The sequence below is a fragment of the Ostrinia nubilalis genome, chromosome 28 (assembly GCF_963855985.1).
Source record: "Ostrinia nubilalis chromosome 28, ilOstNubi1.1, whole genome shotgun sequence".
Classification (NCBI taxonomy): domain Eukaryota; kingdom Metazoa; phylum Arthropoda; class Insecta; order Lepidoptera; family Crambidae; genus Ostrinia; species Ostrinia nubilalis.
In genome coordinates this window covers 6,193,290-6,220,358 of record NC_087115.1, presented here as the reverse complement: position 1 = coordinate 6,220,358, position 27,069 = coordinate 6,193,290, and the positions used below count along the sequence as shown (strand labels likewise).

General features: G+C 35.2%; 1 protein-coding gene across 5 annotated transcripts; it reads left to right on the top strand.

Moving 5' to 3' along the window:
• Positions 1–1,057: 1,057 nt before the first annotated feature.
• LOC135085286 (zinc finger protein 260-like) lies at positions 1,058–26,950 on the top strand. 5 transcript variants are annotated; one of them, XM_063980058.1, is made up of 8 exons: positions 1,058–1,262; positions 1,676–1,810; positions 3,643–3,814; positions 4,169–4,228; positions 4,647–4,784; positions 11,569–11,675; positions 13,123–13,234; positions 19,443–20,956. In XM_063980058.1, exons 1-8 carry the CDS (start codon positions 1,146–1,148, stop codon positions 20,681–20,683), a joined length of 2,082 nt encoding a protein of 693 aa, XP_063836128.1. In that variant the 5' UTR covers positions 1,058–1,145; the 3' UTR covers positions 20,684–20,956. The 5 variants fall into 5 exon arrangements, with proteins under 5 accessions (XP_063836128.1, XP_063836127.1, XP_063836130.1 ...); XM_063980057.1 differs by having other exon boundaries at positions 13,120–13,234; XM_063980059.1 differs by lacking the exon at positions 19,443–20,956 and adding an exon at positions 25,727–26,950 and having other exon boundaries at positions 1,068–1,262; positions 13,120–13,234.
• The last annotated feature ends 119 nt before the right edge of the window (positions 26,951–27,069 follow it).

Below are 27,069 nucleotides of genomic sequence, written 5' to 3'. Positions count from 1 at the left end.
TTTTTCAAAAATTTAAGAATTGACTTTTACAGGTTAATCAGTAAAAAATATTAATAGTGACAATTTAAAAATTATGACATAAACTGCATTTAAACATGAATAAGATTATTATTTGTTAAAAAAAATGAGATTTAGCGAATGATTTTCGATAATAAAACGCAAATCCATGAAACGTTTTTATACGACCGCGACCGGTCCCTTTTCGATCTTCATGGAATGGTATCTATTGTATTCATTTTCCATCCATGAACAATCGCTCTCCCCCCCCCCCCCCAGCGTGACCACTTTTAGTAGATTTCTACTTTTTTGGTAGATTTGAGGCAAAGAGAACGATGATTTAGTAGTGCGAAATCGTTTAGTAGATTTTGGTAGATAATTGGTATTTTTAGAACATTGTTATAAATGGTAGTCCAAAATTAAATTGTAACCGAGCCGAGAATCCAGGCCAGAAAAAAAGAACTTTAGGGTCCGTTTATGGTCACTATATGAAGGCGAACTAACTTGACAGTTCAATTCAATGCACACAAATGTTGCCACATATTGGCTAGTGTTGTTAATATTGACATAAAAAAATTCAAACGTTCAAACCAAGGGTTTATTTTTAAGAAGTACTTTTATTTATCAATGAAATTAAACTTAAAACTTGTATTATTAAATAGTACTAATTTTAAAAGTGTTATAATTATATCTATACTAATATTATAAAGAGCGCTGGAAATTGCACAAATTTTAAACCTGAAGCATCCATGCTACAAGTAATGAAAAATGACAAAAAATTATATAAAAATGTTAAAAAAGACTATAATGATGATGATAAATAAATAAAAATACTATATTTTGTTCAAATTATATGTTTTATTTTATGTGGTAGAATTTAAGTAGAATTTTAAATAGGTCTTGGTAGATTTTGGTAGATTTGAGCATCGTTTTTGGTAGATTATCTGATGAAAAAGTGGTCACACTGCCCCCCCCCCCCCCCGAATGAAGGTTACTTTTTATTCAAAAAGGTTACATTTTTTCATATTTCTGGTAATTTCTGACAAGACCCGACTGGCAACACTGAATGCATGCCATTACATTACAATTAAATAATCACTCATAACAACAAATGCAGCCTTTGAATTCAATGGCGTATCGTTGGTAAAATGACCAAAATCAACGTGTGTAGAATATGCCTGGTTCAGGAATTTCAGGATGCTTGCCTGTTCCCGAAGGCAAACAAGCAGCTGGAAATCATTTACGAAAAGTTCACAAATAAACCGGTAAGTTTCAATCTAGATTTATTTTCAACTGGCTGTGCCCGCGACTTCGTACGCGTGAAAATAGTTTGGATAATATTTCCCGGTTTTTGAAACATTTTTCATTACTGCTCCGCCCATATTGACTGTAGGGTGATGTTAAATAGACTAACTAAAGCCTTCCTCGATAAATGGGCTATGCAATACAAAAATAATAGAATAGAATAACTTTATTGTGATAATCTTTCAAAAAAAAAAAGTTGGACCATTTGTTCAGTTCTAAACAAAAGATATTAAGCTGTTAAGTTTAACTGTAAAGTTATCACAATAACCGGTGTTTTTTTTGTATGGAGTTTGACAGATTTTTGATGTTTGTTAAAGTTTAAGTATGATGGTGAAACTTAAATTAGCCATATTACCCAATTTAATTCTTTCAGTTCAAAACAGAAGATGGAAGGCCGTCGGGTGTGTGTCGCATCTGTTGCCACCTGCTCCTTAAGTGTCAGAGGTTCGTTGAGAGTGCGGTCAAAGCGGACGAAGTGCTTCAACAACTATGGAGTAGCGGAGCTGAGGTATGCAATTATGGTGATCACTATAGTAATTAGCTAATACATAGTTATTGGCCAACTTGCCTAAAATGAAAAGAAACAAGCCTAATGGAAGTTATTAAGAGAGGAAAAGAGACAAATATTTTTTCTGAGCAATACGTAGTCCAATGTAGTAAATATTTTTGTCTTTACTTATTAACAATCCAATATGCCAATAACTATGTATAGGCCAATTACTATAGCAATCACCCTATGTATTTTATTTTTTTTTATTTTATTTTATTGAGAAAACCAACAGCGTATTTATACAATTTTACCATACATAAATTTAACATACAATATGGCCAATAACAGGTTTCCCTTAAATTATTACCAATAGTACTAGTAAAGGTTGGAATGCTACCAATACCTATCCACATAAGTTCACACAACACTACCTAAACAATACACTACAAAACAAAGATCATCCCGATAGCCAACTCAATGTCAGTTGAGATACAGAAAAGATATTATGTAGTTTACATCCTACTATTATTATAAATACGAAAGTTTATTATGTTTACACAAACATCTATTTGAGTACATATTCATTCATGCAAAAACCACTGAACGGATTTTAGCGAAACTTAAAGCATCATTACTTATAATCTACGATCCAGAAGGATCCGTAACAGGCTAAACCACACGCGGGCGAAGCCGTTGGTAAATAATAGTTCCATGATTCCAGACTCAGCCACAAGCCCCTGCACCCGAATCCAACAACGCACCTACATCTCTTTTAAACTTGCGCTTAGTGTTCGCAAAGATATCGACACCTTCAAAACGCGCATTATATTCACGAGCCAGCCGCAGCAAAACTGAATTTTGCTGGAAGTTTGTACGATGCCGCATAATTTCCAAAAGTGGGGTTTGACGGGTTCGGTATTTAGGTGTACGAAATGTGATTTTAGATACCAGATACGGACAGTCAATCTTACTATTTATTATGTCGTGCAGAAGACCCATATCCAACAATATACGTCGCTGCTCCAGAGATAAGATTTTATGTTTTATGCAGCCGTCCTCATAATTATCAAAAGTTTTACGACCACGATATTTTAGATGGTTAACGAAAATTTTTTGTATACGTTCCAGACGGGATTTGTATACAGAATACTGGGGAGACCATATAGGGCTAGCATACTCAAGGACACTTCTCACATACGCGTTATAAACTGTTTTTACAATTGAAATATCCGAAAATGGCTTGCACACACGCATAACAAAGCCTAGATTTTTGTACGCCTTCATAATAGTTTTTTCAACGTGGAGGGAAAGTAGCATTTTGCTGTCCAAATGTACTCCTAAGTCCCTAACATTACTTTTCCTCTCTATTTGTTTGCCGTTGAAATTATAATTTTGTACGATAGGCTTTGGCTTTCGAGTAAATGTTATGCATTCGCATTTGCCTGCATTAACGGTTATATTATTTTTAACATAATACTCATATAGGCGATCCAGATCACTTTGTATAGAAAGGCTGTCTTGTAGGTTATTAATTTTATAAAATATCTTTTTGTCATCCGCATACATGTAATTTTAGTATCAAGAGTTGAATCTCGAAACTACATTTTTACTGCCATAAGATTAAAAAGTTTGTTGAAAACTGCCAAAAACAGAGTATATTGTACAAGACAGTACTTGAAAAGGTAAAAAAAAGAATCTTTTTTTCATCAACTGCCCGCAACAAGCTTGAGAAAAAATGAATCTTTCACATCTAGTGCTTTTATAACGACTTTTAGAAATACAAATGAATTAAAATTAAAACAAAATTGATGCACAAAATTGGTCTCACTTTAATGTGTATAATGTTACAGATCACAGAACAATCTTTGTCTACAATCGACAGGAAGTTTGTATTCGCATCGTTCACTCGGTCACCTGTTTCCATTACGAACGTCACGGGAGAACACAAAGTGGAAATCCAGGTCGAAGTCAAGAGTGAAGGAGAAAAGTGTTCGGAGGATGTTATTGAGCAGGATCAAACAGGTAACTGTTTAAATGTGATTTCACAATAAAAACAATTTGAATTTGAATAAATTTGATTTTATTTTATTAATAAAGGTACACCAACAGCAAAATACGACATTCACAGTATACATTACTAGTGTCCGTCCGCGACTTCGTACGCGTGGATCCCGTTTTACCCCCTTAGGGGTTGAATTTTTGAAAATCCCATCTTAGTGAGCACATACGTTCTAAAAGGCACATACACATGTATTTTGCTGTTGGTGTACCTTTATTAATAAAATAAAATCAAACGCAAAATTTGAGACTCCTAGTACTTGTAGTTTCTGAGATTTCGTGATGAGTGAGTCAGTAATCTTTTGCTTTTAATTTCAGATACCCAAACCAGCACCAGACAATCTTGGGTGAAGCTGAAAACTGAAAAACTACCATCAGGTCAGGAATGTTATGGATATCCGTAACTGATTCAAAAGTATCGGATAGTTTCGGATAAAGGCGGAGTGTAAATCTTAATATGTTTAATATTTGTTACTTGTCTGGCATTCTGATATACCTGCCTGCCTTTATCATATCATAGGTACCGTCATAGTACCTAAAATTAAAAATAAGAATGAAAAATTAATAAAGGAGATAATAATAAATCATTTATTTGCTCAGAAACATGGTAACAAAATGGTCGATAGAAAATGTCAAGTCCAACATGTAATGCAGCATCTTAAATTTTATTTTATCTTTTTAAAATTCTAATATCCGTAACTAAAATTATCCGAAACTTTGGAATAATCCTAAATGATTTACTATCCGTAACCGTATCCATAACCGAAATTTCATATCCATAATATCCCTGCTTCAGGTGATCCGCTACAACTGGCTGATGTGCATGAAGAAAACGTCGAGTTTGATATCAAAATCGAAAACTACGTGGATGAGTCTGAAGTCAGTGAGAATAGCAACTTTGTGAAGTGTGGACCTCAGAACGAAGAGGAGAGAGGTGAATATTATATTTATTTGAATTTTCAGGGTTGAGGGGAAAAACGTAATAACAATTCCGAAAAAAAATTTGCGTTTCATCTCCAGTCGCGCTCCATTTTCATTCCAGCTGATGTGCAATTCGGTATCGCTCAGTGTTCAATTTTTTATTTAGAATTAATAATAAGTAACATTATGAATCCACATGGCTATGTCTTACCATTATGGTTATCGGATCATAATACTGCTCAGGTTTTGAAGTTTTGCATAATGAATAAAAAGGAAATCTTCGACTATGTATTTACCTATAAAAGGATATACTCTCAAGAAAATATGGACAAATTCAGGAAGTACATGGGAAGTCTCTCTTTCTCAAATGTTTATGAAAACAGTGACTTAAACTTTGCTTATTCCGAGTTTAATGAGATCATTGCTCTTTTTTATAATCTATGTTTTCCGGTCATAAAAATGAAATATAAACAATCTACGAAACAGAATTGGATTTCAAAAGGTCTTAAAATAAGTAGCGTCTCAAAAAGAGCACTTCGATATAATTATTATTCCAATAAGACAATTTTCAATAAAATAAAATATCTAAAATATAACCGACTATTCAAAAAATGCATAAATTGCTCAAAAAGAATTTCAAATCAGAAATTTGTATCCAAAAGTAACAATATCTGTAAAGCTACTTGGTCAGTTATAAAAAACGAGACTTCTGTAGCGAATGCTAATAATAAATTTATAAATAGCATTGAAAACGATGGCTCGGTAATTACAGACCCAGCTAATATTGCCTCAACCTTTAATAATTACTTTATTGATGACCTGAACGTAACTCCTAAAACAACTTATACCCTTAATAATAATACTCGTTTATCGAACTCAATTTTTCTATCACCAGTAGATGCAAATTATATATGTAAAGTCATAATGTCACTTAGGAATTCGAATGCCGAAGGGTATGATTGCATAAATACGAAAGTTATAAAGTACTGTAAAAATGAACTATGCCATGTGCTGGCGTTCCTGGTAAATCTTTCGTTTGAGTCTGGCCAATTTCCAGATTTACTTAAATTGGCAATTGTGAAGCCATTGCACAAAAAAGGGGACACAAATATAGGTAATTACCGACCTATAGCAATTTTGCCGATATTTTCAAAATTATTTGAAAAAGTAATGCATGAGAAACTCACAACCTTCTTTGATAAGTTTAAGATCATAAAACAAAATCAATATGGCTTTCAGAAAAATAAATCTACCAAACATGCCGCTTTTGATCTAACTCACGAAGTATTACTGAGTGTTAATGATAATAATTTTACATCAGTGTTGTTTCTCGATATGTCTAAAGCCTTTGACTGTGTCCCTCATGATGGATTACTAAAAAAACTGGAACATTGTGGTATCAGGGGTACTGCTCAAAATTGGTTAAACTCGTACTTGGCGAATCGAAAACAATGTGTTGAAATTGCTAAACCAGACTCAACTAAAACAATACAAATCTATAGATCGGATTATAAGCACATCAAGCTGGGTGTTCCGCAAGGGAGTGTCCTTGGTCCATTGTTATTTCTTTTATTTATAAACGACCTGCCTGATGTCACTAAGCATAAGACTGTACTCTTTGCTGATGATGTTTCCGTACTAATTTCTACTGACAGAAAATCCTCGTTAGACCAACATAAAAATGATATAATAGCAACACTGACATTAATAATTGAATGGCTTAATAAAAATAATCTAAAAATTAATTTATCGAAAACTTATCTCATTAATTTTAATAATTTCATAAATAAATCTATAGAATTGAATATCAATGGTCAAGTTTTGCGAAATGCTGAAAGTACAACATTCTTGGGCTTAATAGTAGATGAAAAGCTGTCCTGGAAAGGACAAATAGATAAACTCTGCAATAAAGTAAATAGCTTTTCCTATGCACTGTATAAACTGACAAAAATTGCAAGTGTGAATACAGCTATTACTGCTTACTTTGCATATGTAGAGTCGATACTGAGATATGGCCTACTAATTTGGGGTAATGGTAAGGACATCAAAAGGTTATTTATTGCTCAGAAAAGGTGTATTAGGGCTATTTGCAACCTTAAACCTGATGTGTCATGCAAGCCTCACTTTAAGTCTCTGGGAATTTTAACACTGCCCTGCCTGTATATTTTAGATGTAAGTATGTTTGTAAAATCGAATGGTCACTATTTCACACAATCCCAAGACCAAACCCATAGAAGCCTAAGAAACCCTCATAAACTAGTACTCGAGTTGGTACCAAAAACTAAACGTTTCCAAAAAAATTGCTTTTCCATGTGTAAAACCATATTTAACAAAGTACCAAATCACTTGAAGAGCCTTCCTTTCAATCGTTTCAGGTCGATGTTACGAAGATGGCTATTGGAAAGAGCTTACTATTCGGTTGATGAATTTTTAAAAGATAAAATAAATTAATCAATATTATTTATGACATAATTATTTTAATAGATTATATGCTTGGTGACATTGAATTTGACATTGAATTTAAATTGACTGTTGACATTTTATTTTGTTTAATTGACTGATTGTTGTATTTTGATGTATTTGATATCCATGTGGCTTGTTAAATTAGATTATTATTGTCTACTAATTGGTCTACTATTATTACTATTACTGATTTGCATGCTATATTTAAATGGCTAAGTAGGAAAAGGTCTTATTATTCTCAATAACATCACCACTGTGTACATACCCTATTTAAAGCAAATAAAGATATTTGTATTTGTATTTGTATAGAAACTTGTGACCGACCAGCCTCAGCTTCTGTATTATACTTGCATAGTTTTAAAGATCTAAGCATACATAGGAACAGGCAGACAGCGAAGCGACTTTGTTTTATTAATACAGGTGTGGTTTTGTAAAACAAGTACACAAGTATAGTAGTACACATGAAAGTAATTACAAGAAAAATATAAATAAAATTTTAATTACATATTACTTTATTAAAGCCTGTCGCACAGTCGCGACAGCAATATAATTACGCGCGAGCGATAAGGATGGGTAGCTTGGGGTCATTGGACGGGATTCTACGTGCTCACGGACCAGGCTTTAGTAAAAACCTTGTTCAAACGTCTCCTAAAACATTCGATACGGCTCCTGTTACCGCCCGCACCACCCCCGCTACACCAGCGAGTACAACGATAGCTCGCCCGCGTAATCATACCATTTTCCTGATTTCATGGATTTTTCCATGAAAATTTAAGAGCCATTTCACAAAAATATTCCGCGCGAATTTAGGTAAAAGCTGTCAACGCAACGTCAAAAGAGTAAAAAGAACGCTGAAATGGACAAAAAAATCTTGAGCCGTGACCGTATTAAGACTTGATTTAAGTTATTAATTTTAAGGTAGAATGAGGTATTGAAACTTGATTAATTAATTTAAATTTTTAATAGAGTTTATTAAGTCTTTTATATTTCGATTCATAATGAAACACGAATAGGTATAATATGTAAAATATATATTAAGTACAAAATAAAGACAGTCACACAGTGAAAAATAAATCTGCCCCCTTACAGCTCCATCATCGGACCCTGGATACAAATAATGAAACACGAATAGGTATAATATGTAAAATATATTAAGTACAAAATAAAGACAGTCACATAGTGAAAAAAATAATCTGCCCCCTTACAGCTCCATCATCGGACCCTGGATACGAAATATTCGTCAAGGCGAATCACACAAGCCTTAACTCCATAGGGTTCTATTGTTTTGTTACGGAGGTGGCCATTGCATCTTCTCCAGATCCATTATCAGACAGAGCTAAGAAATAAATAAATAAATATTATTATAAGTAAACAAATAACTAAAATAATTCATCTTACTATCTTACTTTTTACTAGTCTTACTAATATTATAAATACGAAAGTTTGTGTGGATGTCTGGATGTTTGTTACACTTTCACGCAAAAACTACTGAACAGATTTTGATGAAACTTTACAGTACAGTACAGCAGTACTAGGCAGTCTGTGTTCAACTATCACTCGGGTCGGACGTTCCTATCGCAAGACCTTTGGTTCACTCAGTTCCTATACGACTCTAGTGCTGTGTGTAATTATTTTCGTGAATACACTGAGTTTATTAATTTCTACGAGTGGATTTCATTTTGCCTGAGACCTACGCCATGAACCCTGAACCAGAAGACCCTGTCGCCAGCGACAGCGACGCTCATCCATCCCTGGCGTCGACCAGAATAACAATGTATAGGCTATAATTTATGACGATCTGTGACAAACTAAATTTCAAGCGGGTGAAGCCGCGGGCAATACTACATATTTCATACTAGCTTTTTGCCCGCGACTTCTTCTGCGATGAAGTGGAAAATGGTTCTAATAGAATTAAAATATTCTAAGAAAATTAATTTTGTTAAATGATTATATTTTTGATATAAAATCTACACATCATTATGTTTAAATATTTGAATACTTACAAAATTATGAGATCTTTCTAAAACAAAATTAAAACACTACACCTGCCGCAGATTTCTTTGTAAACAATGTTTTTTTGTTTTTCCTTCAGGTGCTAAAATCACCAGGCTATTGTGTGCGCATACTCTGGAGTATTCCACATACAACTGGTCGTCGGAGAAGCATAGATTTCCATTAAGTCTACTCCCGCTACCATATATGGAACTCCGCTAAAACTCGTGAGGGCGCCAACACTTGCTTTTGTATCGAAAATTAGTATGAGCAGCTGCGCACGCGGTTGCCCGTTGCAGGCTCTATGCAACCACACTATTTTAAACCGTGGTCCCTAAGCATGAGATGGGAAACTGCACTCTCTTGAATTCTCTTGAATTTGATGGTGTTAGGGGAATCCTAGGAATGAATACAGACTTTCCAATGGAATCTCCTCATCAATATTGCGAAATTGCGAGTTGCAATGCAATGTTACGTTTTCACTTGTTATTTTATTGTAATCTGACCTTGATTTTTCAAACACGTGTCAAAATAAAAAAAATAATTTAAATCAAAAGTACTAAGGAATATTTCATTGATATCAACTTAGAAACAAGCACAGATCACAGAAACTAAAGGGAAATGTGACAAGGGACCAATTGGAACATATTGCTTGTGAAAGCAATGATGACAGTAGCGACGTCATTATGTAAACAGTTTATATTGCTTGCATAGTACTAAAGATTATTCGAACGTTGAATACTGATACCGCAATGGATAATGAGCACATAATTTGATTTCTTTGTGTGTGTGAATTTCTAATACGACACTGAGTTTCGAACTCAGCGCATTACTTAGCATCTCTCTATATTTCTATGGAACCAAGTTATCTCCAAAATAACATTCCACACCTTTTTAACCTAGTCAGGTAATAATTTTAATAAAATACGAAGCACGTCATCTATCAATAGGATATTATGTATATTTTAGAAGTTAATAAATTATGCATAAAATATAAACACTTTAGAAGTTTAGTTAAATCGTAGAATTTCTGAAAAACAAGTACTAAAATCGTACTGAAAAAAAAAGTATTAATATGTTATCTAATTTATTTATTAAACGTCGAATTTTATCAAAGATTTTGGACTAAAGTTTTTGAAAATATTTTATAGCCAACATAGAAAAAAATTAGGATTCTAAATCGTGAAAGAAATTTTTTTCGGAGCCTATTGCCTCCAAACAAACAAACAAACAATTAAATCTTTCCTCTTTTATTAGTATAGATTTAACAACAGAACAAAACGCTTCTTTTTCTTCTTCACGAAACAAAACTCAAAGCGGATAAATAAATAAACAAATCTTTGGACAATTTCACAGCGCCATCTAGTCCAAAGGTAGGCAACCAATATGCTTGTGTTAAGGGTGCTATCATAATGGATATACTTTTTTATAATTTATTTATTAAATTAAATACATGGTACCTACATATTATACATAGTTACACCCAGATCCGTCAAAGAAATTAAAATTCATCATTTCAATTTCTGCTCGGCCGGCCGACTCGAAACAGCCTCTCGGCATAGTATCAAATGTATTTGGTCGCCGTACAAATCACCGCTTCACGACACGAACGCACGTAAACGTCACGGCGGGAAAAATGACACAGGTCCTGCCTTGACGGGCGCTCGCGCCATACTAATCGATGTCGGCTTGCGCATTGTAATTTATACTGATATTCACATCAATATTTTGACAAAGTGGTTACTAATATTTAAACAATAACTGTAGAAATCAATTCTACAATGAATATTCTTTATTTTGGGATACTTTTATTGCAGTTATTGCTGTGTTTTTAAACCAAAAACCACGATCAAAATGTGACGTTAATCTTCAAATTTGCCAAATTATTTTTAGATTTTACTCAATAATGGTAATGAAATTCAAGAATCTATTTCATTAATGAACTACAAGAATATAATTATGTCCGATGATTACTTTATATTTTTAAGCTTATTATATGAGCATAAATAATAGATACAGGACTTTGAAAATGAGTCTGCGGCAATTTTTTCGTAAAATGGTTGTGGGAGATGGGGCACTGTGAATTAAGCAAAAGAGTTTTAGTAAATCCGTTTCATTAATGGTCAACAACAAGGATCGACCTATCTTTCGCAGTTATTAAATAATCTCTGGGTGTTGCTTAAGTTAGTAATTCATGCTTCCAAAATCTTAGAAATTCGCACGAAAATGTAAAATGGCTCTTAAGGTTGTTTTTTTTGCATCAGTGTCTTTGTACCACCCCTGAGACGGACGTTGTTTTACAAAACCACACCCTGTATGTAGTGATTTTTCGTATTTTCTAGCGCCGTCGTCTGCGAGTCCGGTGCGCTTACGTCACGAGTGCGCGGCGTGCTGCCGGGGATTTGAGAGCGCGAGCGAGTTGTACCAACACAACCGGGACCACGACGCGGTAAGTAAAAATTAGGGATGTTATGGATATGTAGTTTCGGTTATAGATACGGTTACGGATATAGGAATAATATACCGGTTTCGGTTACGGTTACGGATGTTTTTTTATTTCGGATATCCGGAAGTTTCGGTTACGGTTACGAATATCTGTGCTTTAGAATACAATTTGCAATAGTTGTTCAACACGGTTCATTCATGGCCGCACACTTTACATCGAATAAAAAGTAATAAAAAAATAAAAATTGACACTAGATGGCATTATAAAGGTAGGTAAATCAGGCTTTTATGCCTTTACTTATAATGCTATACAAAAAACTATTTAAATTGCCTACATCCGAAACTATCCGAAAGTTTTCAATCGGTTACGGATACGGTTTCGGATATTTTTTTATTTCGAATATCCGAAAGTTTCGGTTACGGTTACGGATATCCATAACATCCCTGGTAAAAATCTTTTCTTCCTCGTTCCCTCACTGATGAGGATCGCGACCACAGATAGTGTTCCTCCACAGACTGCGGTCATAAGCTGTGTGGACCGCACGATGCACTCCCGCCCACCGTCCTCCTCACCGCGTCCGACCATCTCTATATCTATCTTACTAATATTATAAATGTGAAAGTTTGTGTGGATGTCTGGATGTTTGTTACTCTTTCACGCAAAAACTACTGTACGGATTTTGTTAAAACTTTATAGTATTATTGTTTATAACCCAGATTAACATATAGGCTATAATTTATGACGATATGTGACAAATTAAATTTCAATAAATAAATAAGACGTGGGTATAAATCGCCATATATCTTCATTGGTTAAAATCTACGGCCAAAAAAATTTGACATTCGTAAATATTCATGCGGGGGAATCCGTAAAACGCCATCTATCAACATAATTATAATTATATTAAATATCTATCTATCTAATAAGTAGTTAAACGAGGTCCACGCGTACGAAGTCGTAGTCGCGTATAGACGTCACGGGCCTCTCAATTTGAACTTTGGCATGCTTTATCTCTTTAAATTTTCATTACTTTGAAAAATTGAAAAATACTTGTTGAATTTTTATAAGTTAAATGACGGACTAATTAAATCTTGCTTTTTTATCCAGGAAACATCCCTATTGTCCAAATATATTTATTTATTTATTAAAACTCTTGCTTTTTTATCCAGGAAACATCCCTATTGTCCAAATATATTTATTTATTTATTAAAACTCTTGCTTTTTTATCCAGGAAACATCCCTATTGTCCAAATATATTTATTTATTTATTAAAACTCTTGCTTTTTTATCCAGGAAACATCCCTATTGTCCAAATATATCCTTTTTCTTTCTTTTCTGTTCTTTGGTGTGCAATAAAGTGCATTTTTTTATTTATTTATTAAAACTTGCTTTTTTACCCAGGAAACATCTCTGTTATCCAAAGATATTTATTTATGTTTTATCTCAGCAGAGCAGCGGCGAGTTTGAGTGCGCCGCGTGTCACATCCGGTGTCGAACCGCCGCGGATCTGAAGCGGCATGAAGACGTGGACCACCAACGGTACCCTGGAGATAACCTCTATGGTATGTTATTTTCATCTTAATATACAGGGTGTTAGGTAAATGGGTATATGAGCCGACACTAGCCCATGTTAACATGGGCATATAAATGGTATGGTGAAGTCAGAAAATTGATATCATCATTTTAATATTTTTAATTTTCATATATAAAATAAATTTTATAAAATCGGATTTGTATGAAAATTAAAATAATTAAAATGAAGATATCAATTTTCTGACTTCATCATACCATTTATATGACCATGTTAACATGGGCTACTGTCGGCTCATATACCCATTTACCTATAGTCTATCCAATATAGCTTGATTAGAATGACAGCTGCCATCAAAAGTAACGACATAACTTTGTAGTAGCGATCAATGAGAGCTAAATATTGGCGGACAAGAAATAATTCACGTCTGACCTACAAACAATATTTTCGACGACAGTGCTTCCAATAAAAATGTTAATTTCGTGTAAATGCAGCGTTAAATTACACCAATAAGTAGTAATTCGAAATTATAAAAATCAAGCTAGAGTATTAACGACGTCTCTATAGCCTGACCAGGAACATAAAAACCCTGGCATAGAGGCGCGTCAATTGCATTTGATAGTGCAACACTGAGTACAGTCGTACCTGTGTTAAATTAATAGCCTAACTTTATGTATCAGGATTCAGGATTACGGGCTAATTTGATATTTTCATAAATTAACGAAAACATATTATTATAGGTAACCTGGTTTAAATAAATTAAATGAAACTATCAATCGAGCTAGTAGGATTTATTTTATTATTCATCAATAATCAAATTCAGAACTTGAATATTCAACTGCAATGTCTGCTCATGAACGCTTCAAACTCGGTACTTCTTTCCCAATTCCATAAAATTCAACACTTACAAAGTGACAAAAATCTTTAAAATAGGTAGTTGAAACAAACCACAGCTCATTTTCATAGTGGACTGTACTATACGATAAACATGTCAGTCAATTTGACAACCTTTGTCGGAAACATTATTCAATGAAAATATTGCCGAACCCTTAGTATTTCTCTTCGACAAATACTTTAACACATTGTGAACCACTTTTCTTTCTTGACTATAAAAAGATTTTAGCAATTTAATTCACAAAATCAATTGCGCACATTTAAAATAAAGTTTGTTTACACTTTGACAGCAATAGACTGACATGCTAGGTGACATATCAATGAAGTTTTTAGTTACTGTTGCCATTAAAAGAAATTAGTACCATTCGTTTTCCGCAACATGGCGAGGGTTTTTATGTTCCTGGTCAGGCTATACAAGGTTATCTCGAGTTACAAAAATGATAGTGTTGGGACATATCGACAAATGTCATATTAAATTAAAACTAATTTTTTAACATATTTAAGTCAAGTTATACGTTTTTCTAAATGTTCACTATTAAAAACCAAAAAACATTTCATTCTTAAATAATCAAACATCGGAAATCAATCACCGGTAATTTTTTGGGTATTCATAGCACCGTTGCTCTAGAAGAGATGCCCACCGCCCTCTAGCGAGAGGAAAAAACCACTGAAGAACACTGATGATAATGACTACGACTTAGGTTGTACCATGAAGCTAAAGATAAAAATGGAGGGCAAAGTTGGAACAAAAACTTGAGTCAAATACCTACTTATATCTATCTCGCTCTCTGCGGCCCTACCTCTCTTTTTAGTGTGAACTGTAGTATTGCTATCTTCTGATTTAAATCTCCTTGTAAATTCTTCGAAATAGCCAATTCACTAACCAAATCAGAAGTTAAACAAATAAATAATTAATATTTGAAACTAAGATTACCTAGTTAAATAAAAAATCACAAAATTTTCGGCCATTTAGGCTTAACCCATTTAGCCCTACCGTACCCTATGTGGTACAGTATATTTTTGAAAATATTTTGAAGTACCAAACTGTTGTTATTTTGTAAAAATGATTGTGAAAGTAAGCTTAAAGTTATTATTTTACATAAAAATATTTTAAAATACGTTTTAACAAGTGGTTTCGGAAATATTTTTGAAAGTCCTCAACAGAAAACAAAAAAAATATTTACAATGTATTCAAGAAGGTATATTTCTTGTTATTTATGGTAAATTATTATTATTTATCAATTTTATTTTAAAAATAGAGTACAATAGATATTATGACCACAAAAATAATATTATTGAGATTATTTTTATACCGGTTTTTCTAGTCTAAAATAAGTGTACCCTATAAGGTACAGTAGGTCTATGCATAAGCAAATCATTCAAGAAAATATAATTTATTTTTTATTGTTTTTCTTTGTTTATGCTATTGATGCTTCACTATATTGCCACAACTCTTGAAAAATTTGATAATTTCAGCAAAAAAAAAGCAATTTTGGTATTTTTCTACTGCTTTCTTGTCAGATGGCCGCAAATGGAGATCAGACTAACGAAGATTCAGGCGATAAAAATAGTTTCAATGTAAATAATTATCCTCAGAGTTTTCTTCGATGGACTTTGTTAAATTTCCGTCGTCGTATTGTTAAGTGCGCTTATTGTTAGCAATATACGTAACAAGTCAGAAGAAGCCAGGTCTTCTTCAGGTATCCTCACTTACTTCGGGGAAGGTAGAAAAAAAGAACCAAATGTGGTTAGTGCCACGGAAAACGTCTTACAAGCTATGCAAAGAGTGATGCTGGTCATTACGTAATTTCATTTTTAATTTATATCATAAAAAAATAAATAAAAACCTTCTTTGAACAACTAGTATGTTTCGCATGCATATAGACCTACTGTACCCTATATGGTACGGGCTCCCCACGGCCCCCTTTTTATGTAATATTTTTTAAAATATTTTTTTAATGATTTTTATGCTTCCTTTTGTAAGTTCTTGCTAAAAAATCTATTTTTATTTACAAAAATAATTATCGGTCTAAATGGGTTAATGTGTTGGCGAATCAGGGAATTACAATCCCAATTCCTGGGTAATCGGTACCATGTGGCAACATCGGCCCAATCCGGCCCATCATGGCGGTTGTTTACTATTTTGTTTATTAAGCAGTTAATTTCGTTTGAGATTGTTTACAGGAAATAATCATTGTTTTATCACAAGAATTGGTGCAAAATTTTGTAGTGCGTGGTGTCCTGGAAGTGACATAAGATTCCACGCGTTAAGTGTTTATTTCGTGATTTCCGACATTGGATCATTGTAAACATTTTTCACATTTTTTACAGTAATTTCTTCCTAAAACGTTTTACCAGTAATTACACTTATCATTTTTAATGATACCTATGTCAAGAAATAAAGATTTTACATTGGTTTCATTGAATTTGAGCAATTTTATATTTTTTGTTTATTTAGAAAGAGCGAGTCTGCCCACAGAGAGCGAGATAGTGATACTTAGTTTGTGCTTCAAGTAGGTATTCGGAGTGTGGCCTCCATTTTTATCTGTAGCTTCATGGGTTGTACACCCTTGACATGAATTTTAAATTTTACTGTCTTTAAATTTAAATCATAATTGTCATTTTTATGAATAAAGATATGAAGAAAAATTGGGTGCATATTTTTATATAATTTTTTCGAAAACTTATCGATACGTCTATGTGAACCGTACGAAACATACACAGCACTAGTCACATTCGTTTGACAGCCGTCATTCTAATCAAGCTATATTGGATAGACTATAACACCCTGTATAAAAGGAGAAACTGACTGACTGACAGACCAACGCACAGCCTAAACGGCTAAACGTAGGCACTTGAAATTTGGAAGGGACGTAGCTTAGGTACCGTAGAGGTGCACTAAGAAAGGAATTCCCGAAATTCCCACGGGAACGGGAAATAGCGGGAAAATCCTTTTGTATGAAAAATCTAAACCGCTTAAGTTAGACGCTTGAAATTTGGCATGCAGGTACCTACCTTAGTAAACTTAAAGCTTAGTTACAACAGGATATTGCAAAATTCCCACGGGAACGGGAGTTAGCGGGAAAAAACATTTGTATGAAAAAATCTAAACCGCGTAAGATAGATGAAGGGGGTAAAACGGGATCCACGCGTACGAAGTCGCGGGCGGCCGCTAGTCCCAACTAATATTATAAATGCGAAAGTAACTCTGTCTGTCTGTCTGTCTGTCTGTCTGTCTGTCTGTCTGTTACGCTTTCCCGCTTAAACCTCGCAACCGATTTTGATGAAATTTGGCATAGAGATAGTTTGAGTCCCGGGAAAGAACATAGGATAGTTTTTATCCCGGTTTTTGAAACAGGGACGCGCGCGATAAAGTTTTTCTGTGACAGACAAAATTCCACGCGGGCGAAGCCGCGGGCGGAAAGCTAGTTATGTATAAAAGTTATTATCATAAAGGTAGCAGGAAGGCGCTGGACGCAGGCCGCTACCAACCGGGCAACATGGAAAGCATTGGGGGAGGCCTATGTTCAGCAGTGGACGTCCTGTGGCTGAGATGATGATGATGATAAAGGTTATAGCAGACTTATCAACTCGAAAATGGATCAACACCGTATCGAGTAGATAGTTGACATAATAAACATTTGTTCTACATACAGGGTATCCCAAAATAAGTGAATGAAACTGCTATGGGAGGTAGATTGACCTGTCTACGTTTCAGCCAAATGACGTCTACTGCTGGACAAAGGCCTCCCCCAAGGTTTTCCACAATGAACGGTCCTGCGCTGCCCGCATCCAGGCTTTTCCCGCGACCTTCACCAGATCGTCGGTCCACCTAGTAGGAGGCCTGCCCACGCTAAAATCAGGTCAAGCAGCTAGGCCATGGTAGGCAGGTCAAGCTACCTCAAATAGCCGTTAGATTCACCCATTCTGGGACACCCTGTATAAATACACAATTTTGGCTCAATCAGTGGTGTGCCGTTGCCGGGAACTTTCCCGCGTAGGGAACTTATGGCAACGTAGTTTTTTAAATAAATTACCATAAAAAAATATTGTTAAGTCCGGTCGCCGAGCACATACAATTTCGTCCAATGACCCCAAGCTACCTATCCACATCGCTCGCGTGTAATATATTAGGCGGCCGCAGTGAGTGTGCGAGCGCGACAGCAATATAATTACGCGCGGGCGATAAGGATGGGTAGCTTGGGGTCATTGGACGAAATTCTATCAGCTGGGCGACCGGACTTTAGTGACGCTTTAGTCTACATTTTCGTTGTAAAATGGTACCTATTACAACTACATAATATATGACAGAACTAGATGATGTATATTTACAGTATTTTATTATTATACGCTGCGACCACAGACAAAGACAACCTGTAATGTTTTTAGAAAGTTTATTGATTTAATTCCATTCCCGGCAACGGCAACACTCGTGCCCGCGTTCCGAATATGAACCTAACCATTTTTTGTACTAAAGAGCTTTATAACGACCTGTATAAAAAGTAATGAAATGGGACAGAAGATAAAAAATACAAGCGTTTATTGGCATTGAATCAGCCGAGTGTGACGTCATATCGTTGTTGCAAGGAGTTGTGTGACGTCACGACATTTTTAATATTCTTTTGGGCTTGTCACTTAAGATTGAACAGTGTGATCGGTGGAGCAGTGATTTTCAGTGGAATTAAATGGATTCTGGACAAGGATGAGTCGTGTTTTTGTATTAATTTTTTATTAACATTTAGTAAACCCAACGTATCAATTCAATCTGTAGTTGTAATAGATGTTATTTTGCAATAAAAATGTGTAATCAAGGCCCCGATTGTGGTAAAATTTTCAACTGCAATGCGACTGGACGACGATCAAACTTCAGCTGTTTTGACAAATCTGTATCGCGGTGTCGTTTTGACAGCTAGTTCAAACGAAGTTGGAACGCAATAGAATGCAACTGAGCCTTACGTAAAAGCTGACAGAAAGCTATTTTTCTTACACACGCTTTACAAACATTTGCTGTGTTTTAGTAATTTTAGTTTCAAAAATAAGGTGTTCGGACTTTTAATGAAAAGTGCATAAATCCATTGTTTTGTCTTTGTTTGCGCGTGAACTTTACCGCGATACCGAATCGCACGTCAGCTGGAATTAAATGGAGCGCGACTGGAGTTGAAACGCGAATGAAATGGAGACATTACAAATTAGCGCAATCGAGGCCCTGATGTGCTGTGATTTGAACTATTATACTCTTTAAAACGTTACAGATACATAAATACATTTTTTTCTAAATATTAACATAATATTATATTATGTCTAAGTTAAATTCCACTATTAAATAATAAATCCTTTGCTTGCAGGTAAATCCAAACCAAAAGGACTCTCAAAGCATACTACCACATCAGAAAATACGTCTTCAAAGGAAAAGGCACGCGCAAGAAATCAAGTCCCTCACGCAATAAATATAGATACAATTAAAATTGAACCGAGTGTTGGTCCATACCCAAAAAGGAATAATCGTAGAAACACAATCTTAAAAACGCCTAAAAAAGAATCAAATTCTACTTCCATCCCAAAGGGCCTTATTATAAACAGCAAAAATCCTCGGTTTTCCTGCGAAATATGCGGAAAACATTTTTTACACAAAAGTGTTGCCACACGTCATATTTATACGCACTCAGCCAACAAGCCACATTCGTGCGAATATTGCGAGAAAACATTCGCACAAAAAGGCGCTTTGGTAAACCACGTGAGAATACACACAGGTGAAAAACCGTTTTCGTGTATGTACTGCAAAAAAACCTTCACAGGGAAGGCGGCTTGCAAGTATCACGAAAAATTACATACAGGTGAAAAACCGTTCTCGTGTGACACTTGTGGGAAGAAATTCCCACAGAAAAGTACATTGAATTCTCACGTTAAAATACACTCAGGTGAGAAGCCGTATTCTTGCGAGATATGTGGAAGGGCTTTCGTGCTCAAAGCCAATTTGACTTGCCACGTGAGGTCGCATACAGGCGAAAAATTATTCTCATGCGATATATGTGGCAAATCTTTCGCGCGTAAATTCCATTTGCTAGAACATACCACGTCACATACCGGCGAAAAGCCGTTCTCATGCGATTTTTGTGCGAAAGCGTTCGCTGCTAAAAGTATTTTAAAGATCCATTTAAGAATACATACAGGTGAGAAACCGTACACTTGTAGATATTGCGGAAAATCATTTATACAAAATGGAAAATTGAAAGTCCACGAAAGAATGCACACGGGCGAAAAACCGTACGCTTGTGAGTATTGCCCGAAGACGTTTCTGCTAAAACTTGGCTTAGACACTCACAGACGAACTCACACGGGCGAAAAACCGTTCCCATGCCCAATATGTGGGAAATACTTTTCAGATAGAAGCGTGGTAGCGCGACATAAAAAACTACATGCCGATAAGTTGCCTTTTTCTTGTGATCATTGTGGAAAATCATTTTCAACTAAACGCGATGTGACACGTCACATAAACACACACACAACTGAAAGGCGTCCGCATGTTAAAAAACGGAACGCGTCCAAAAACGAATTGAAGACTGACGAGTTTACGATTAAAAGTTGAAGCTTAAAGGTCATAGCAGACTTATCAACTCGGAAAGGGATCAACACCGTATCGCCTTTCGCGCGCTGTCAACCGCGAGGCGAGGCGTTTACGTTACGGTGCGGATAAGGCCCATAACACACGTGATGACACCACACATGACGCGACCAGTTTGAAACCGGTTTGAAATGGTCGCGTCATGTGTGGTCTCTCAACGGAATCTATGGCAGAAACTTAGATGCAACTCAAATGTAACTAGAAGCTGCAGTTTCGTTGCAATGAGGGCTATCGTTTTTACCCGACTACGGCAAAGCAAAAGGAGGGTTATGATTTTGACAGGCTATGTATGTATGTATGTATGTATGTATGTATGTATGTATGTATGTTCATGTGTTCCCTCGTAACATCTAAACTACTTATCAGAATTCGACAAATGACATATCATTAGAAGCGTCTTAATTGTCCGCTGGTTATAGGCTATATGGGGTTTCACAAAATCTAATGTGGCGCCCTCTAGCGGACAAAACATACAGAGTAAAAAAATAAAGTTAAGATAAATATGCCGTGTTTGGTATCATTTGAAAGCGCTTTACTTGTACATTTCGAATATATATATATTACTAGCATTTGCTTGTGACTTTACCTGTATTCATGGGCTGATTGCATATAATTCACATCTTTTCGTTCATAGCTTCTTTACTACTTATTAGTTCATCAATTTAACTTTTAGTTAATACATATGCGCCACAAATACACTTTAACACCAAAATAGTACAAATAATAAAAAGTAAAAAAACTAAAACCCAACTACGACAAAAAACGACGCTGAAAAAGTATAAAACAAGATTTTCAGAATACTGAACTGAACAAAGTTGCCAATGTAGTTGCATAGTAATTTTCCTGTTTGGAAAGGCGTAGTCACACGTTACTTAAACCTACCTACCGTAGCACTTTGACAACGTGTGACTGCGGTTTTCCAAACATGAAAATTACTATGCAACTACATTGGCAACTTTGTTCAGTTCAGTATTCTGAAAATCTTGTTTTATACTTTTTCAGCGTCGTTTTTTGTCGTAGTTGGGTTTTAGTTTTTTTACTTTTTATAGCGCTCACCAGTTGGCGCCACTGTAAAGTAAGGTCCTGTCACTTGCTAGTAGCGAAGACAGTGGCGCCAACTTGTGAGCGCTAAAGTGGTAGGAGGACTATCGCATTTGCACTCATCAAGATGCCGCCACTGTAGAGTAAGGTCCTGTCAATCGCCAGGGGTGCCAACTGTTAAGTATAAAAACGATAGCCCTCATTGCGTTTCACCGTGTGTTCTAGGCCTAAGTGTGCGTTAGGTTTTATACAAAGAATACTGACCGCCTCGAGTTGATACGGTTACGATCCCTTTTCGGGTTGATAAATGTGCGACGTCCGTAAACCAACATCAAACAAATGGCACCCATAGAATGCAATGGCACTGATAGTTGGTAAAACAGCGTTTTGTAAAAGTATTTCATTATTAAATATCGAGTGGTGGTGGCCAATCCCTATATTATCACGCGAAAAGAAGTACACAATCACTTTTTACTAAACTATATTTTTGTCTTCCGTGGATGAACTGAAAAATCTATTATTTACCTTACCTTTTAATATTTTTGCCCTGAAAATAAAAATAAATTGAAAATAGATAAAAATTATGATTTAAATTGTCCGTTGGCTACAAAATTACGCGATATTCAACAATTTATCAGTATCAATTTAACAAAATGTAGTAAATATAAGATTATGATTTCAATTGTCCGTTGGCTACAAAATTACGCGATATTCAACAATTTATCAGTATCAATTTAACAAAATGTAGTAAATATAAGATGCAACATACAGGGTGGAAACGATAAGTGATCTCACGCGATTATTTCTAAACTATACAAGATATCGAAAAACTGGTTACTGATCCTGAAAGTGCTTCATGAGCTCTTTCCAACGGTATAAGTAATAGGTTACAGAATTAACTGGATCTATCCGAAAATTCAATGTTTTCAGCCTCCATACTAAATGTATGCCAGGCACACAATATTAGAAGTGTTAATTTTTTTAATTAAATAATAAACACTTAGTATGAACTCGTAAATTGCATTCTAATTTAAAATTATTCATGGAAAACATTTTTTTTTATTGTTTTAGGCTTTACTTGCTATAATATTATCAAGACATGAGTGCCATGACTGTGGTTACTACCACTACTACTAATTGTATGGAAGCTGGAAACATTGAATTTTCGGATAGATCCAGTTTATTTTGTAACTTATTATTGGTATTGTTGGATAGAGCTCGTGAAGCACTTTCAGGATCCGTAACAAGTTTTTGGATATCTTGCATAGTTTTTAATATAATGTGGTTTTACTAAATGTATGGAAGCTGGAAACATTGAATTTTCGGATAGATCCACTTTATTTTGTAACCTATTATTGATACCGTTGGATAGAGCTCGTGAAGCACTTTCAGGATCAGTAACCAGTTTTTGGATATCTTGTATAGTTTCGAAATAATCGAGTGAGATCACTTATCGTTTCCACCCTGTATATTATTTTGTTATTTGTTATAAAATTTTGTCAGCTTGACTTGTGTTCTTTCAGTATTTTTATTATTGTTATGATTATAAACCTTTTATTGTTACTATTTTGTATTAAAATTATAAATACTATGTTAAGTTTCAAGTTATAGTTGTTTTAGTACATAATAATATTTTATACTACATAATTACATTTAATGTATAATTCTCTGGAATAAAATACGTTAAGTATAATGAATTCTTTTATTTATGTACAACATCAGATTACACAAATAATAAATAAATAAATAAATAATCTTTGGACAATTTCACACAGCGCCAGCTAGCCCCAAAGTAAGCAACTTAATGCTTGTGTTAGGGGTGCTAGCTTAACGGATATACTACTTATATACTTTTTTTTTTAATACATAAATATTATACATAGTCACACCCAGACCCGTCACAGAAATTAAAATTCATCATTTCAATTTCTGCCCGGCCGGGAATCGAACCCGGGACCTCTCGGCATAGGAGTCCGTTCTGAACCACTACACCAAACGGCCGACACATGTGTTGTAAAATCGAACCTATAGAAATGTTTAAAGGTCATAGCAGACTTATCAACTTGGAAAGGGATCAACACCGTATCGCCTTTCGCGCTGTCTTTTTTTTTTTTTTTTTGAAGGGACGCGCGCTGGTAGCTTGAGGAGCTTTTCCAGCTTCACCGGGCAGAGTGGCGAGTACAGAAGGTACTCTAGCCGTTTGGCGATCGTCGGTGCGCGTGCCGACGAGGCCGAGTGTGGGCTTCGCAAAGCTAAGCCCAGGCTCGTCCGCTTCGGTCGCAGACCGACGTTCGCGATCGGGCCGTATCGAGCGCATAAGGCGCCCGATCAGTGGCGAACCCAACTAGAGGGTTGCCCACCGCGGTGTTGGACCAAAGTCCAGCCTACGGCGGGCTCACTCTAGTGGGCCCGATCGAGGGGACTACGGACGCGGCCTGAGGGCGCCACGATAGGCTCGGACCTCGGCTCAGGCCGTGTCCGGGGGACGGATAGGGGTTTCGCGCTGTCACCCGCGAGGCGAGGCTTTACGTTACGGTGCGGATAAGTGTGCGTTGCAGTATGAAGTTTCATACAAAGAATACTGACCGCCTCGAGTTGATACGGTTACGATCCCTTTCCGGGTTAATTAGTGTGACAATAGTGAATGAGTTTCTTGCGCTGCTTCTTCTCAGCACTGGCTCATTTATTGTCCCGAAGCAGACTCAGTGGTAGAGTTAATACTGGGACGTGTAAAAGTGCTTTTTAACCCATTTAGACCTACCGTACCCTATGTGGTACGGTATATTATTGAAAATATTTTGAAGTACCAAACTGTTGTTATTTTGTAAAAAATATTGTAACAGTAAGCTTGAAGTGATTATTTTACATAAAAATATTTAAAAATACGTTTTAACAGATGGTTTCGGAAATATTTTTGAAATTCCTCGACAGAAAACAAAAAAAAAATTTACAATGTATTAAAGAAGGCATATTTCTTATTATTTTTGGTAAATTATATTATTTATGAATTTTATTTCAAAAATAGAGTATAATAGATATCATGACTACAAAAAAAATATTATTGAGATTATTTTTATACCATTTTTTCTAGTGTAAAATAGGTGTACCCTATAAGGTACAGTAGGTATATGCATAAGCAAAATCATGAGAGAAAATATAATTTATTTTTTATTATTATTCATTGTTTTAGGCTATTGATGCTTCACTATATTGCCACAACTCTTGAAAAATTTGATAATTTCAGCAAACAAAGTAATTTTGGTATTTTTTTACTGTTTTCTTATCAGATGGCCGCTAATGGTGATCAGACTGACGCAGATTGAGGCGATAAAGATAGTGTCAATGTAAATAATTATCCTCAGAGTTTTCTTCGATGGATTTGCTAAATTTCCGTCGTCATATTGTTAAATTCGGTTATTGATAGCAATAAACGTAACAAGTCAGAAGAAGCCAGGTCTTCTTCAGCTATCCTCACCAACTTTGAGGAAGGTAGGAAAAACGAACCAAATGTGGTTTTAGTGTCACATAAAACGTCTTACAAGCTATGCCAAGAGTAATACTGGTGATTATGTGATTTTATTTTTATTTTATATCATACAAAAATAATCAAAAACCTTCTTAGAACAACTATTATGTTTTGCATGCATATAGACCTACTGTACCATATATGGTACGGGCTCCCCACGGCCCCCTTTTTATGGATTATTTTTTTAAATATTTTTTTCATGATTTTTATGCTTCCTTTTGTAAGTTATTGCTGAAAAAGCATTATTTATTCACAAAAATAATTATCGGTCTAAATGGGTTAAAAGCCTACTTGCATAAGTAAATTAGTTTTATGAGTTTTTTTAAATCCTTTATCCGTACGACCGCATTTCGTGTGATGCAATTTAAACTCTAAAGAACTTTTTTGTAGTCATTTAGCAGTAATTGTCGTCTCTATTAAATGAAATCGCTTGCTTACAGGTATTCCTGCAATAAAACGTATTCAAGACTTACAAATTCCAATTCCTGGGCCACTGCTGGAATTTGCGTCGTCAACAGAAAAGATAAAAGCACCGAATGAGACTATTACAAAAGGAATGACAGCAATAGAGAAGCCTATTGATATTGCTAAACTGCAAGCCGGTAGAAATATCGAAATGTTCACTGAAAATGTTATTGCACTATACAATAAGAGAATTGATAATATCAAAGATAATCCTGATTCATCAAAACAATCAACTTTCATATTTCCTTGTCAATATTGCGAGGAAACTTTCACAGATAAAATGCTTTTAAAAGATCATACAAAAACACAACATGCCCATCTAAAGTTCAAATGCAGTTATTGTGATAAAACATTCGCAAAAAAATATGTTTTAACCATACACGAAAGAGTACATACGGGCGAAAAACCGTTCTCGTGCGACTATTGTTTAAAAAAATATTCACGGATAGACGATTTGAAAAGTCATATCAAAGTACATACAGGCGAAAAACCGTTCTCGTGTGAATACTGTAAAAAATCTTACACGCGAATGTATTACTTAAAAAATCATATGAAAATTCACACATGTGAGAATGTGTTCTCTTGTGGTTACTGTCAGAAGACTTTCTTTCAAAAGGACGTGTTTAGAAGCCATTTGAGAATACACACTGGTCAAGACAAAATAGAGTGTGGTAGTTGTGGGAAAACATTCTCACATAAAAACTATTTGAAAATACATTCCAGAGTGCACACTGGTGAAAAACCGTACTCGTGTGAAATTTGTGGTAAATCTTTTGCACAGAAAGTGGTTTTAACTCGACATATGCTCCTACACATGAATAACGAGACATTCTCTTGTGAATTTTGTAAGAAAAGTTTTACTCAAAAATACTATTTAAAAAGACATATGAAAGTACACAGCGCTGAAAAACCATACGTTTGCAATCACTGTGGAAAGCGTTTTAATTTCAAAATCAACTTGGTGTACCATGAGAGGGTGCATACGGGCGAGAAACCGTGCTCCTGCGAATTTTGTGGGAAATCGTTTGCCAGAAGAAGTCATTTGAAAAATCATCTCAAAACGCACACAGGTGAAAAACCGTTTTCGTGTGAGCACTGTGGAAAGGATTTTGCAATTAAAGGCAATTTAATAAGTCATATACGAACACACACTGGGAAATAGCTCTTTTTGAAGAGTTCACTATAAATACGGCAAATGGGTAGGTATATGATCCTTGTTATGGGTTAAAAATACCTAAAACAATCTAAGATTTTAAACTTTCGCGTTCCATTTTAACTAAAATAAAAAGACACGGGTCTTACCGCGCGCGACGTTTAC